The sequence below is a fragment of the Camelus bactrianus genome, chromosome 7, assembly GCF_048773025.1.
Source record: "Camelus bactrianus isolate YW-2024 breed Bactrian camel chromosome 7, ASM4877302v1, whole genome shotgun sequence".
Taxonomy (NCBI): Eukaryota; Metazoa; Chordata; class Mammalia; order Artiodactyla; family Camelidae; genus Camelus; species Camelus bactrianus.
In genome coordinates this window covers 37,731,348-37,747,077 of record NC_133545.1, presented here as the reverse complement: position 1 = coordinate 37,747,077, position 15,730 = coordinate 37,731,348, and the positions used below count along the sequence as shown (strand labels likewise).

At 37.1% G+C, this 15,730-nt stretch overlaps 1 protein-coding gene across 4 annotated transcripts in view; it reads left to right on the top strand.

The window, feature by feature from the left end:
- The window catches only part of NPSR1 (neuropeptide S receptor 1), a 136,452-nt gene that overhangs the window by 80,926 nt on the left and 39,796 nt on the right, over positions 1-15,730 (top strand). For 2 of the 4 annotated variants that reach the window (XM_045516950.2, XM_010955384.3), the window contains exon 3: positions 7,649-7,752. The exons of 1 other annotated variant lie outside the window; for it this stretch is intronic. In XM_045516950.2, the coding sequence (XP_045372906.1) occupies positions 7,649-7,752 (104 nt within the window). The remainder of the gene's footprint in view (positions 1-7,648; positions 7,753-15,730) is intronic. One more of the 4 variants, XM_045516951.2, reaches the window with a different exon arrangement.

The following is a 15,730-nucleotide window of genomic DNA, read 5'->3' as shown; positions in this document are numbered from 1 at the left end:
TTTATCCACTGCCTATAACAGGTAAGGCATAACCAATAAAATGAGAAATACAAAACAAAATATGAGAGTCATGGAAAATAAACCATAACTACAGAGACAAAAAAAAAAAACAAAAAACAAATTCAGGCTTTGAGATACTACAAAGTTACTGGAGGTGAGTGTATTTCATTCTGTGCTCCCTACTAGCCAAAACCAACAGCAAAACTCCTCAGATATGAGTCCTTCCAGCCTCAAGGGAATTGCACTGCAAGATGCTTCCTGATCACGAACATTGATTCCATGGAGCCTTATATGCAGGACTTTGATAATACTTCAGTAAAATGTTCTCAGCAACATCCTTACAATAAATGAAATCAGTGATTCTTGCATACTTCCAATAGTAGCCAAAAATATGAAGCCCGTTGGAGCACAGAGGGAATGAAAAGTGCCCACCGAACTGAGAAGGCATTTGAAAATGAAAACTGAGGCAAGCAGCTCTGTATAAGCAATGATCAGTTTATTATAGAGTAACTTACTCACAGGGTGGGATCGGGATCAGGCAGACCTATCTGGGAGCACTCATAGCTGCACTCCACACCGTCCAGGAACCACTGGGACAATTTTATAGTTAACCCAGGATATGGGGATAGGTACTTGGAAACTGTGCATTCCTTACTTAAGATTCATGAATGGGTAACTAGTCTCGTGGGTGCTGGGAATACACCAGTGAAGGTTTTCATCATTGTTTTGGGACTAACAGCATCTGGGCTACCTGGTCCTAATGATTATTAAACAATATCTGTTAACTACAAAGCCCTTGATGACAGAGAGGTGATTCACTGCATAGTACAGTCCTGGGTAGGGTCAGCAAAACAGGGTATTTGCTAAGATCTTAGATTGTGCAAAGAAGCGGCCATAAAGACCATCCCAAGACAATGAATTGATCTTGTGTCCCTTCCTGCCTTACCTCCTGTTGCAAGCTGGGTTCTTTGGGAAACGGAATTAGGCAAGCAAAGGTTTTGAGGGAAGTAACACCTATGAGAAGAAAAGAAAAGAAGCCGGGTTGATCAGCAGGACCCATCAGAGCAGGATGGCAACCCAGCAGCTCTGCCAGCTCATTAAAGGATTCCCAGGTTGCATGGAAATGACTAGACCCTTCTACCTACATCTCACTCAGGCACTGGCAGAGCTCGGAGTAAGAACAGCATGATCTCAACTAGAAAGCTGAGGCAAACCTGCAGGAATCTAACAACTAGAGGATGCCATTGAACCATAAGTTCTGGAAAGCTGGACAGCAAGTTCTTTCCTGAAGAGAGACCTGAGCAGTATGTCCCCATGTCTGCCTCATGCCCTACAGACCTATACCTGGTTGCAGCAAGATGAGATGGGAACCAAATATTTCTTGCTGCAATCTACCACTTCCATCCATTTCCATCCCAGCCTGCTACAACCCAGCTGTCCTTGGGCAAAACGAAGGAAAGAAAGTCAGTCAAAGAACTTATCTCTTGGATAACTGCAAATGGAACTCCCTACTCCCACATTAGATTTCTAAACATCCCAGGTCATTGATGTCAATTCTTCTTGCTAGGAAAACAAAATCTCATTAAAAGAGGAAACAAGTTGTCCATTTTGAGTCTCATGTTGTCCAACGATAACAGCACAACCATGCCTCAAGAAATTTCCCCTTAAAGGGGAGTGAAGAGGAGAAATAGCAGTGTCTCAAAGCCTTATTTTCCCTTATCTCATGGAAATATTTGCCCTTGCCAAACCTGGTGTTTGCACAGATGAGTGTAAGAGTTCTTCACCACTCAGCAATGATCAATGACCCAGGCTGGCCCACTGGCCCCATTCAATGAGATTCTTGGCTTTTGAACACAACAGAAGCAAAGGGAATAGGTTTTAGGAGGACTTAGGTTTCCTTAATTAGACACATGATTTTTATTTGTTTGGTGGACCAATGGAGAAAAGAAGACATTAGTGGCATTTTTATGACTTGTTAAGACTAATTGAAAAATCTCATGAACAAAGCTTTCTGTGAAGAGAGTGCTCTAATGAGAATGGATGTGATGATTATTTACCTAATTGAGCAGTAATGGCTGAGGTGCAGGCCACTTTCCCGGGATTAATAAAGAGCCAGGGAGTTGACAGTTTAGGCCATTAAGCTCAGCTAGTACTTAATCTTGGTGAAGGGCACAGTGCCAGAATCATATTAGTATTGTAAAATGAGCCCAAAACTTAAGAGACTCAGGAACTTACTTTTTTGAAAAATAATTTTAATTGGCAGTCAAGCACCTGACATCAGTTTGGGCAATGCAAGCTCTATCATTAAACAAACTTTCACATAAGGTCCTCAAATCTTGTTCCATTTAGAGCATTCTCAAGCATATGGTTGTTAAAAAAGAAAAGTGGGAGGGAGTGGGATCCTTAGTAATATCAAAAATAGTTTCTTGTGCATCTGCAGGCAGACAAGCTAGTATCACCTCCCCTGCTTTAAAAACAAAACAGACAACACTAAAGACACTGAGTTGAGATAGAAGCATCATAAACCCTGGGGATTCACAGTTGAAACTGTTACCCAGAGTGTCCCTACAGTAAAACCAGGGCACTTCTCACCCATAACACCACAGTTGGAGTTAAAAAGGACTGACCTTATCAAAAATGTCAATGTTATCATAAAAATTGTGTTCTGCTCTGCAGGGGAAAGTTCAAACATCAACTCAGAGCAAGCAGAAATCCAAGAAATGATGCTTCAGCCTGCTCTCTACTCAGAGTGAATCCTACACTGGTGGCCTTGCATTTTCAAGAAGTTTGCAAATCTGTTTACTAGGCCAACATTTCCTTTTTTATCTAGCAAGCACTGAGTATCTTGTAAGACACCATGAAAAGAGATGAGACTATAAACATGAGTAAGGCACACCCCTGTGGTCTTGCCACCCAGCAGAGACCTTAGAATCCAAATTTTTTCAGAAACCTGCTTGGGGATGAAAATGTCCAATCATGTTCCTTCTTCCAGGATCTTGATTCTGTAATCACTATCTTAATCTCCGCTGAAGGAGATGGTGAATGTGGCTCAGTCTGCTCTGTGGAACCACCTCTCCTGTAGCTAGCCAATCAAGCAACAGCAATAATAATATAGTTATACACCTAACGGAAAGTCATCAAGCTTTTCCCACTTAATAAGACAATGTTAGGGTCCGGAGATATGAAGGTGAATTAAAAAATCTCTATCTTCCCATATAGTAGAATCAGAAAGAAGGGAAAAAATGTGTTGATGTGTTACAGGTACTTCTTCAATAGTAGGGTAGGGGGAAGCCCAGAGGAAGAAATCAACCAATCTCAGTAGTCTTCATGAAGAAGAAAAGGAAAAGCATCATAAAGGAAGTAAACTTGAACTAAACCTAAAAGAGTTAGGAAATGCCCTTCAGGTGGAGGTGCATAAAGAACCTCCCATATCAAGGGAACAGCATAAAGAAAGGGGCTGGCAGAATGAACGGCTGGGGATGGTCAAGGAGCAGTAAGGGGTTCCGTAGAAGCTGTTGCCAACTGGATTCACCAACACTCTCCACTCTTTCTGCAAAACACTGTGACTAACTAGCATCCATGACGAGATGGATAGACCCTAAAAAGCCTGTCCATTTCTGCTCCCCACCCTTGGGTTATAGGAGTCACAAGTGTTTGTTCCCAACCAGTTTATGCCAGTTGTACTCATTTACATAATTAACATATCAATTATAATGAACACAGACAACACAGCAGAGTTGTTTCTGTGAAAATTAAGTTGAATACTTTGAAAAGACTTGACTTTTTATTTTTACTGAGTCACCAGAAGCTGCAGTAGAATTAGGCTCAGGGAATGGAACTATAAAAGAATGAAGGCGGATTATAAAAATCCCTACAATGAGATTCTGCCTCAAATTGCTTTGCTGATATCTCGAGTTCTCACTCTAATTTAAAGAAACCAGAACTGGAAATCATAAAAGATGCATTATGGTTTATTTTATGCACCAAAAGAAGATGATGTATAAAATCAAAAAGTCTTGGCCCTATGTTAAAGAAAGGACAAGCAAATGCACATTTATATGCTGTGTTAAGATATTTTAAGGTGGGCTTGTGGGTGTCCTTTCTATAACCAACGTTTTGACCAACTAACTGGATATCAGCTTTAATGTGCTGTTTGAAAGGGTTTCTCTTATAGTATGAATTTAAAATAAAAGGAGAAAAGATCAGCTTGAAGAGGGAGGCAGGAAGGCTCCCAAAGTCACAATAAGGCATTTAAAGTTTATTCTGTAGACCAAAGGTTGGCAAACTACAGCCCACAGGCCAAATTCAGCCTTATGCCTATATTTACAAATAAAGTTTTATTGCAACACAGCCATGCCCATTCAGTTAGAGGAGTGTCTATGGCTGCTTCCACACTACAATGGCAGAATAAAGGAGTTGGTGCAGAGACAGTGTGCATGTATACAGGAAAGTTTAGGCCACATCTGCAGGAAAGGCATGAAATATTGCCCTCCTGGAGTCATGTTTCTCAGCAAAACCCCCAGGCTCCTGTGAGACCAAATACTGATGCCCCTGGAGCACAGGGACAGGAACAGAAAACAACTATAGAAACCCTCAACTCTTGGGGATGGAGGTACAAAGCAGCTGGCCCAGGATACTACACCAATACCATCAGAAGTCTCCCACCGCTAGGGGAAGAGACTGAAACTCTCTCCCACACAAGATCACCCCAGATCAAAGGCAGGAGTGTGATTGCCATGGGAGCGAGGAATTGGAACAATGAGAGTGTCCCACCCTCAAGGCCCAGGTGCACAGGTCTATGTGAGACCAAGCTGAGTCAGGACAAAATATAGCCCCACATCCACCAGCACAGCAAGCATTGAGCAACAGGCAGTACAGCCTTACAGGAATGCAGATGCAACAGAAAGCCGAGAGTGGAGCATTAAAACCCTCCAGCACCCCAGCTCCCACGCTAAGAGAGCATCCAAAGACGGCTGAGGATGACCAAAGCAAAAACAGCATTAACCATTAGGAGAATGCAAATCAAAGCCACGGTAAGAGGCCATTACATACATAGTCCAATGACTAAGAGAAACATACTGACAATACCAAGTGCTGACAGGGATGCACAAGCACTGTATCTCAGACTTTTTGGTGGAGATCACTGTGGAACTCTGGAAAACCGTTGGGCTGTTTCTTATGAAGTTAAGCAGATACTTGCCCTATGGCTCAACAATCTCACTCCTGGATATTTACCCTAAGGAAATGAAAACTTATGTTCATGCAAAATCTTATACATGAATGTTCATGGCAGCTTCATTTGGAACAGCTGAAAACAGGAAGCAAATAGAATGAGATTATCCTCCCGTATCACAGGAAGCACCACCATCTACAAGGGGATACCAAGCCAGGACTTGAAATATATTGTCAACGTTTCCCTCTATCTCACCTCTAAAACATCTAATAGTCACCAAATTCTCCTTATTTTACCTTATAAAGTACATCTCAAATCTTCACCTTGTTCTATAATTTTACTCCTCTTTGACATAGACTAGGTACCAATCTCTTTCTGGACATTCTGCACGATTTCCTAACAAATCTAAACAGTAATTCCAGTATTGAACCTACCAAATTCACTCCTCCCACTCCCCAACCACCACAGTAAGTAAAGAAATCTATGTAAAACACGTGCCTAAATACATGAACATTTAACTGTTCACTCAGTATATGGAGAAACGAAAGCTCCTCTAATGGGCATATAAGACTCTAAAATCCCTAGAATCTTATCTCTCCAGGACCATTTCTTGCCTCTTTCAAGCACCTGTTTTAGGCTTCAACAGTAACAAACTGATGTTGTTCCACATGCATAAGCTATTTGGTTCCTCATCTCCCTTTCTCTCACCTCCATGACTTTGTTCATGCTGTCACCTGTGCCAGAATCAATGTCCTTCCTCCCTTTCCCCTGACCTCTCCTTACTGACCCTTCAGGGCTCAGCTCAGGTGTCACCTCATTTTGACTTCTTCCCACTCTACCCATATTCATGCTCCAATTGGGAACCCATGTTCCTGTTTCCGAGAACATATCAGAGACACAATAAAGCCCTTTGTGAGCCAGTTTCAGCTTTGCTGAGTATAACCGTTTCCTAGAATCTTTCAGGGAAGACATTTTTAACAAGCAAGAGTCATACATGGAAGTGATTAAGCCTGTAACCTGTTCCCAAGGTCCTGTTAATGACCACTTAGGAAAGGCTTATTTGCAACGTACTCAGTTACTTAGGCAACTAAATAGCTTTTACTGATCAGATAGAGCAGCATTTGCTTAATAGGAAATAACAAATGCAGTGGCACAGGCCATTGGTAGTCTCCTCCCAGAAGTGGGTTTATTTAGGACTGAGCTCCAGCAGAAAACAACAACAACAAAAAAAAACCATTTTTACTGGAGTACATTATAATTGTTCATATAGCCACTTAGATCTAGAGAAACATAAGCTTGGGGTTTTATTTTTTCTGATTATTTTTAAATTAAGGAATAAATAAAACCCAAAAGAGAATATCCAAGTAACTCCGATGTCTATTCCACTCATTCATCCAGTCCATCCCTGCCAGGAAAAGCTCCATGAAATTCTTATTTGATCAAATCACAACCCACAGCTCTAAAGACATCTGACTTTCTCAGTTAGAACTTCTCTGACTACCCAGAACTGTCGTGAGATTTCTCTTCTCCAATCTTTTGAAATTTTGCTGTCATTCCATATGCTTGCCAATGCTTCTAATTGTTGTTATCTATAGAGAAACAAAAGGGAAGAGGCAGACAGGCATAAGACAGGGAGGGCCACATGGTCTTTTGTGGTGGACCCTACTATGAGGTTAAGGAAGTCTCCTGCAGCAGGGGACACGTCAGCTAGAGAGTGAAAGGGGAACAACAATTCAATAGGCTGAGAAATGGAAAGAGGCCATTCCAAGCAGAGGGAATGTATCTCTGAAAACACAAATGTGTGAGCCATGTGATGTTTAATATAAAAATGACAGCTGGGGACTTGGCAAGAGGCAGCTAACACCAGATCGTGGAAGGCTTTGATGCTAAACTGGGGACTCAGACTTACTGTGAAGATGCAGAAAGGGAAGATTGACCCTCCTAGTTCTCTGCAGGAATAAAAGGGACTTCTGTGGGCAGAGTGGCCCTATAAATAAAGAGAAATCAGAGCAGGCAGGGCAGGGAATGAGGGAAAAGGAGGAAGACAGAACCTCATGCCTGGACATTAGTTTAGGGAATAAGAGAAAACAGATACGAAAAGAAAGGAAGAGAGAGAAAGAGAGAGAAGGAGGAGGAGGGAAGAAGAAAGGAAGGAAAGAGGGAAAATAAAGAAAGAGGGAAAGAAGGAAGGGAAGAGAAAAACACACATAGTGTGGTGAAGACCATGGACATTGACATCCAATAGACTGTTACAACTCTGATTAGTATAATTCAGTCATTACCAAAATCCTTCCTAAGTGGCTACATTTGAGTGGTAACAGGCTCCAATAATAAAGTCAAAACTCCTGCCTTGACTTGTATTTCCTCAGTGGCCACCTAATAAATTAAAAAAAAAAAATCTCCCCAGGAATTTATTTCTACTGTGGCATAGCTGCAAATTTGAAAGAGACTGAACTCAACCACTGTTTTTGTTAGACTCTTTCACAGGACTGGTTAACATCTTGACAGATATCATTTGGCGATTCACTGGAGACTTCATGGCTCCCGATCTGGTCTGCCGAGTGGTCCGCTACTTGCAGGTATGTGGCACCTTCCACATGTGATGAGACAAACTGACACCAAAATTAGCCCTTGGATTCTCCATAAGGAAAATAATATAAAACCCTGCACTCCAATGCAACAAACTGCTCACTCCCTCCTAGTGGAAAGGACAAACAAAATTTGTAGGACTTTAAAAAATTTTTTTGTTGTTAAAAATAATACATGTGTAAAGAAAACACAAAGAAGCAATAATAAGGACATAAACATTCATTTCAAGCATTAAGTAAAATTTCTGGGTCCCTATTAAAGCTTTTGACATATTCTGGTTGTCTTAGTCCATTCAGGCCGCTACAAGAAAAATACCTCAGAGCAGATGACTTATAAAAAACAGACATTTATTTTTCACAGTTCTGGAGGCTGGAAGTCCAAGATCAGTGTGCCAGCATGGGCAGGTGGGGGCCTTCTTCCAGACTGCAGACTTCCCGTTAATTCCTCCATGGCAGAAGGGGCAAGGGAGCTCTGCTGGACAGCTTTCCTAACAGCACAAATCCCACTCATGAGGGCTCCACCCTCATAACCTAATCATTTCCCAAAGGCTCCATCTCCTAACACCATCACACTGGGTATTAAGATTTCCACATGTGAACTTGAGAGGGACACAAACATTTGGCTCATACATAGCACTGGGTGAATAATCTCCAGAAAATAGGCCAACTTTCTTTTATTCTTTTTTTTTTTTTTTTTGGCTTTTTTTCCCTCAAACTAGCCCAACACTGGCTACTGTTCTTTTTGAAAAACTCTGGCAGCATGTTAGAAAATAAATATTATCTCAGGTTGTTTTAATTTGCATTTCTTGTATTACTACCTAAATTGAACCTTTTAAAAGATCTATGGGCATTTAAATTTCTTCTTCTCTAAATTGCCTATTATCCTTTTTCAGTTCTTTTATAGCTGGAATACTTGCTATTTTCTGTTACTGTTAATATCTATTTTTAGATTAAAGGTGCTTACGCTTTGCCTGTTGAGCATACTGCAATGAAAAAATATAAATGTAAGATACATATATTTGGTGTAAAGTATTACATATGTACCATATACATATATTATTAATACATCATATAGGTATATAATATAGATTGTATACTTCAACTAACTATGGAAAGAGTGAACTATTTCATAACTGGCGTTAAGATTGATGTGCTCTGTTCTGAGTTCTTAAAATTATTTTTCATTAATATATCTCTATTCTGATACCATTACTTTAGGTCTAAATTATTGTAGCTTTATAGATGTGTAGTGCATCTCCGGAAAGGCTTAGCCTGCTGCATTATATTTGTTAGTAGGATTTTTAGAATCTCTCATCTATATTTTTAAGTGAGATTACAATTTCCATTTGTTCTATCATATTCAGATCTTGATAATGGAGTTGTTCTATCTTCAGAAAGCAAATAGAGAATAGTTACAATTATAATCTTTTTTGTGCTCTGATGATAACCTTGGAAGTTTAGTAGATGTGAACGATCTCTTATTACTCTCTGGGCCGGGTATTCTCTCAGGGGCAATTTTTTAAAACATATTTCAATTTTTCTTGAGGATTTTTGCTTCCTTGTAGATAAATGTTTTCAATTACTTGCTGCCTCAATTGCTGAGAAACAAATTATGCTAATACTTAGTGGCTTAAGGCAGTGAACATTATCTCACAGTTTTTATTAATCAACAATTCTGGGACAGCTGGGTCTTGCAGATCTAGCTAAAGGCTTATCATAAAATTCAGTCAGATGTTGCTTGAGACTACAGTCATTAGAAGGTTTGACTGGGACTGGACAACTCATTTTCAAGTGGTCACTCACAGATCTGGCAAGAGTGCTAGCTTTTGGCAGAATACTCACCTCTTCTCCCCGTGGGCATCTCACAAGTATTCTTTAGTGTCCTCACAACACAGCAACCAGCTTTCCCAAGAACAAGCCATTCAAGAAACCAAGGTAGAAGTGGCAATATATTTTATGAACTAGTCTCTGAAGTCATACACCATCACCTCCACATTATTCTACTGATCACGCAAGTCAGCTCTGATTCATTAGGGTGAGAAGGGAGCCACAGAAGTGAAACCTGGAGGCAAGTATCATTGGGGATGTCTTGGAGGCTGGCTCCACACTTACCTTCACATTTTTCAAAAACACAGTATGATCTTTTTTTCTCTAATTGTTAACTATAAAATGCCTTCTTTATCAAGAATTATTCTTGTCAGTAATATTTTTTTCTAACACTATTTACAACGACTATTAAGATAACACTATACGTAAATACATTCTGGTAACATAGCAAAATGGTAGAGTTAGAAACTCTGATAATTCTCTTCTCCATAAAGGTACCAAGAAAACGTAAAAATTGTCAAAATCCAAAATTTAACACCCTGGAAATTAACCAGAAGTTTGCAACAGTCCATGGGGCATTTATTAAATAAAATGGCTGAAAACAAGAAATCAATAGTGAAAATCAATGGAATCATAAGCTAGTTCTTTGAAGGGATAAACTTCTAGCCAGGCTAATCAGGAAAAGAAGAGGAATAGCCCAAATTATTAACATCAAAACTAAAGAGGGGCCATCACTACTGATCACACGAACATTAAAAGGACAATAAAGAAAACTTATGAACAACTTAGATAAAATGGACCAATTCCTTCAAAGACACAATCTGCCTAAACTTACGTAAGGAGAACCAGACAATCTGAAAAGACCTATATCAATGAAGGAAATCAAGTCAACAATTAATAACCTCTCAAGAAAGAAAGCACCAGGCCTAGATGAGTTCCATGCTGAATTCTACCAAACACTTAAGAAGAAATGACAATTAGTTGCAATTTTTTTTCCAGAAAATGTAAGCAAGGTGAATACTTTCTGACTCATTCTATGAATCCAGTATTATCTTAACATCAAAACCAGACAAAAACATTACAGGAAAGGAAAACTACAGACCAATATTTCTCATGAACATACATGTAAAAATTCTCAACAAATATTAGCAAATTGAATAAAAGAACTTATAAAATGAATTACAGAAAAAAAAAAAAGAAATACCTTACATTCATCTCAGAGTGAGGAATAAACTCATCTGTGGCAAACCTGAAAAAAAAAAAAAACCAGAATTACACACCATGACCAAGGGGGATTTACTCCAGGTATGCAAGGCTGGTTCAACATTCAAAATTAACTGAGGTAATCCATCACATCAAATATAAAAAACAATTGTATGATTACATCAATAGTAACAGAAAAAGCATTTGATAAATTCCAATACCCATTCATTATAAAAACTCTCAGCAAACTATGCATAGAGAGAAACTTCCTCAACTTGATAACAAACATCTACAAAAAACCTACAGCTAACCTCATACTTAATGGTCAGAAACTAGAAACTTTCCTTTTAAGATTGGAAACAAGGCAAATATGTCTCTTCTCACCACTTTTATTCAGCATCTTACTGGAAGTTCCAACTAATTCAATAGGACAAGAAAAAGAAATAAAAGGTACACAGATTGGAAAAGATGAAGTAAAAACATCTTTGTTCACAGATGACAAGTTTGTCTTCACAGACAATCAGGTGAAAATAGTAAGTTTGCAGAATTAAGGTTAGTACACAAAAGCCTTTTTTTTTTGTATGCCAGCAATGAACAACTTGAATTATAAATTAAAAACACAGTACCATTTATGTTAGCACCAAAAATATGAAATATTTAGGTCTAAATAAAATAAAATATGTGCAAGATCAATAGGAAGAAAACTGAAAAATTCTGATTAAAAAAAATCAAACAATATCTAAATAGATGTATAGATATTCTATGTTCATAGATAGGAAGATTCACTATTGTTAAGAAGTTAATTCTGCCCAATGTGATTTATAAATTCAATGCAATCCCAATCAAAATCTCTCCAAGTAATTTTATAGATACGATCAAACTCTAAAGTTTAAGGTAAAAGACACAGAATAGCCAACACAATATTGAAAAAGGAGAGCAAGTTTGGAAGACTGATAGAATCAGATTTCAAAAATTACTATAAAAACTACAGAAATCAAGACAGCATGATATTGGCAAAAGAATCAACAAATAGATCAGTGGAACAGAATAGAGAGCCCAGAAACACACAAAAGTCTAACTGATCTTTGACAAAGAAGCAAAGACAATTTAATGGAGAAAGAATAGCCTAATGAAGAAATGCTTCTCGAGAATTTGGACATCCATGTGCAAAACTAAATAAATAAGAATCTAAACACAGACTTTATACCTTTCACAAAAACTAACTTAATATGGATTGTGGATCTTGATGAAATATGCAATATTATAAAACTGCTAGAAGATAACATAGGAGAAAATCTAGGAGATTTTACATTTTTCAAATTTTTTTTTAGATACAACACCAAAAGCATAATCCATGAAAGAAAAAAGCGAACACTTAGGTTTTATGAACATTCAAAGCTTATCCTTTGCAAAAGACACTTTTAAGAGACTGAAAAAATAAGGCACACAATGGGAAAAATGTTTGAAAAACATAGATTTGATAAAGAATTTATATCCAAAATATACAAGGAATTCTTAAAACACAACAATAAGAAAACCATCAACCATTGTCAAAACGGTCAAAATATCTGAACAGACCTTTCATCAGAAAAGATACACAGATGACAAACAAGCATATGGAAAGAAGCTAAACATTATATGGCATGAGGGAATTACAAATTAAAACACAATGTGTACCACTACACATCTATTAAAATGGATAAAATTTAAAAAAAAACTGACAGTATGAACTGGTAGTGACAATGTGTAGCTACAGGAAGTCTCATTCATTCCTTGTGGGAATGCAAAATGGAACAGTTACTTTAGAAGACAGTTTGGTGGTTTCTGATAAAATTGAGCATACTGTCATCATACGATCTAGCAATTGTGCTCCTAGGTATTCACCCAATTGAGCTGACAACTGATATCCACATGAAAACCTGCACAACAATGTTTATAGCTGTTTTATTCTTAATTGCCAAAAACTGAAGTGAGATACTCCTCAAAAGCTAAATGGATAAATAAACTTAGATACATCAATATAATGAAGTATTATTCAGTGATAAAACAAAATGAGCTATCAAGCCATGAAAAAACATGGAGGAAATAAACTGTGGTATACTCATATCATGGAATATTATTCAGCATAAAAACCAAAATGAGTTATCAAGTCATGAAAAGTCATAGGGAAATCTTAAATGCATATTGCTAAGTGAAAGAAGTTAGTCTAAAAAGGCTACATGTGTATGACTATCACTATATGACATTCTGGAAAAGGCAAAACTACGGACACAGTAAAAAGATCAATGGTTGCCAGAGATTTGGAGGGATTGAATAAGTCAAGTGCAAGGGATTTTTTAGGACAGTGAAACTCTTCTCTATGATACTATAATAGTGGGTAAATGACATTATGCATTTGCCAAACCTCATACAACACAAAGAATGAATCTCAGTATAAACCATGGACTTTAGTTAATAATAATGTATCAGTATTGGTTCATCAATTTTAAAAATGAACCACACTAATTTAAGGTGGTTATAATAAGAGAAAGTGTGGGGAAGGGAGGAGTGCTAATACGGAAACTCTGCCTTATCTGCTCAATTCTTTCTGTAAAACTAAAATTATTCTAAAACGTAAAGTATATTGATTTTTTAAAAGTCAGTCCAGAGATCCTACTTTAAATGAATCCAATCTGGTATATTTTCTAAATAAACATTTTTAAGTTTCCTGCATTTAAGTCTTACTTTTCTGCAAGTTTTTTTTTTTTTTTTTTTTTTTGGTTTCATATTTCCTGGGTCATTTTTGTCAGAATTGAGGGTGGGGTAGTGAGAATTCAGACATATGTCCTCAAGCTGCCATCTGTTCTCCAAATGGTAGCCCATATGTTGTTGATGTGTAGAATTTTCATTGTTGACATTTATGAATTGACTATAATTGTACTTTAATTTCCTTCTTGACTCAAGCTAATTATAAGGGTGTTTAAATTTTGAAGTGGTATTTAAAAAAAAATGATACTAATCTCAGCTTTTTTATTGCTGTTTTAAAAATGTGAATTGTGTAAATTCCACTTTTTGGAATCTATTGACATTTTCTTGGTAGTTTAGTTTATGACTGATTTTTGAAATATTATCTAGATATTTTACAATATTGTGTATTATTATTAGAGTTTGTTTAAATATTTCTACCTATGCATTACTGTGTTATTTCCCTCTGCAGAACTTTGAACATTTTAGTTACACATATTTAGTGATGTGTTACTTGTTACATCTAGGTTTATTAATATTCTATTGCCATTGTGTATTGTATCTATTATCAATATAAAGAATCCCTTTATTCCATGTAGTGCTATTTGCTTTGAGTTTAATTTGTCTAATAGTAGTATTGTAATAAATGCCTTCTTTTAGTTTTTAGCTTCTCAGTATACCTTTGGACATTGCTCTCTAAGTCTTTAAACTTTGATAATCTTTTGATTTTAGAGGATTCTCTTCTAAACAGCATACAGTTGGACTTTGGGAAGAGGTGTATAATTAGTCTTTGTTTTAGTGAAGGAGCTCAAGCCATTCATATTTATTTTGACAAACAGTATTCGGTCTTATTTCAATCACTTCATTTTAATCTTTCTGTGTTAATTTTTTTATTCAATTATTTTCCTTTACTATTTGGTTTTATTTAATTGTATTAGGTTGAAGAATGGTCCCCAAACATTTCCAAATCCTAATTCATGAAAAGTATGTATGTCATCTTATATGGAAAAAAAAAAAGTACTTTGCAGATGTGATTAAAGATTTTGAAATGGGGAGATAATTCTGAATTATCCTAGTGAGTCCCAATACAATAGTACATATCCGTGTAAGAGGGAGGCAGAGGAAGATATGACACACAGACAGGAGCAGCGTTGTAACCATGGACTCAGAGATGGGATTGGTCCACAAATCAAGGAATCCTGGCAGCCACCTGAAGCTGGAAAAGGCAAGGGAGGAATTCTCCACTGGAGCCTCTGGAGGGAGGGTGGCCCTGCCAACACTTTGATTTTGACCCAGTAAAACTGATTCTGACTTCTGGTCTCCAGAAATGTGAGAGACTAAATTTATGTTGGTTTGAGCCACAAAGTTTGTGGCAACTTGCTACAGTAGCCATAGGATACTAATAAATTTTTTCTCCATTTTTAGTTTACTCTATCATAGCTTATCTTTAACATTTAAATGTAATATGTCTTTATCAAATTAAAAACCAAAAAAATGTCTAAAATGTCTAAATGGAAATTTAACGTGATTTCTTCTACTCTCTCCCCTCACTCAACTCCCCAGATTCTTCTCTGAAATATTTCGTAACTATATTCATAGTTATTTTATGAACAGTTTGTGTTTTTTCTGACTCATTGTTTACCATAGCAGTAATTATTCTATCCCTTTTTCTCTTCTTGAGTTCTTAATTTTGAAACAATTCTCAAACAGCAGCAATATTTCCTCAGGAAAGATTTTTCAGAAAGAGAAGGTGATGTTATATTTCCCTTCTTCTGTATCCAAGAAAATTAATCTGTGCCTTGGCACAAATATTTACAAAATTCTCTTTTTCATCTATTTTATCTTATTTTTATTTATTTTTATATACATGTTCTCTTTCATATTCGAAATTCTTGAGTCATAATTTTTTTTCAAAACTCTAAATATTTTGTATACTGTTCTCTGGCATTTGTTTTCATGGAGAAGAGGCATGACAATTTGATATGCATTTCTTTTAGATAATCTTTAACATTTTTTAAAAGCCTGCCTAGATGTTTGAAGACCCCTGAAATTAAATACTCTTTTTGACTGTATCTCAAAGTGGATCTCTTTTTATTTACTCTGCCTGCTTCTCTGGGCACTCGATTGTGACCATTCCTCCTGCTCGAGATTTTGAATTTGTGTCAGCTATTTCACTCAACACGACCGCAGATGGCAGAGATTCTTGTGACCTTCT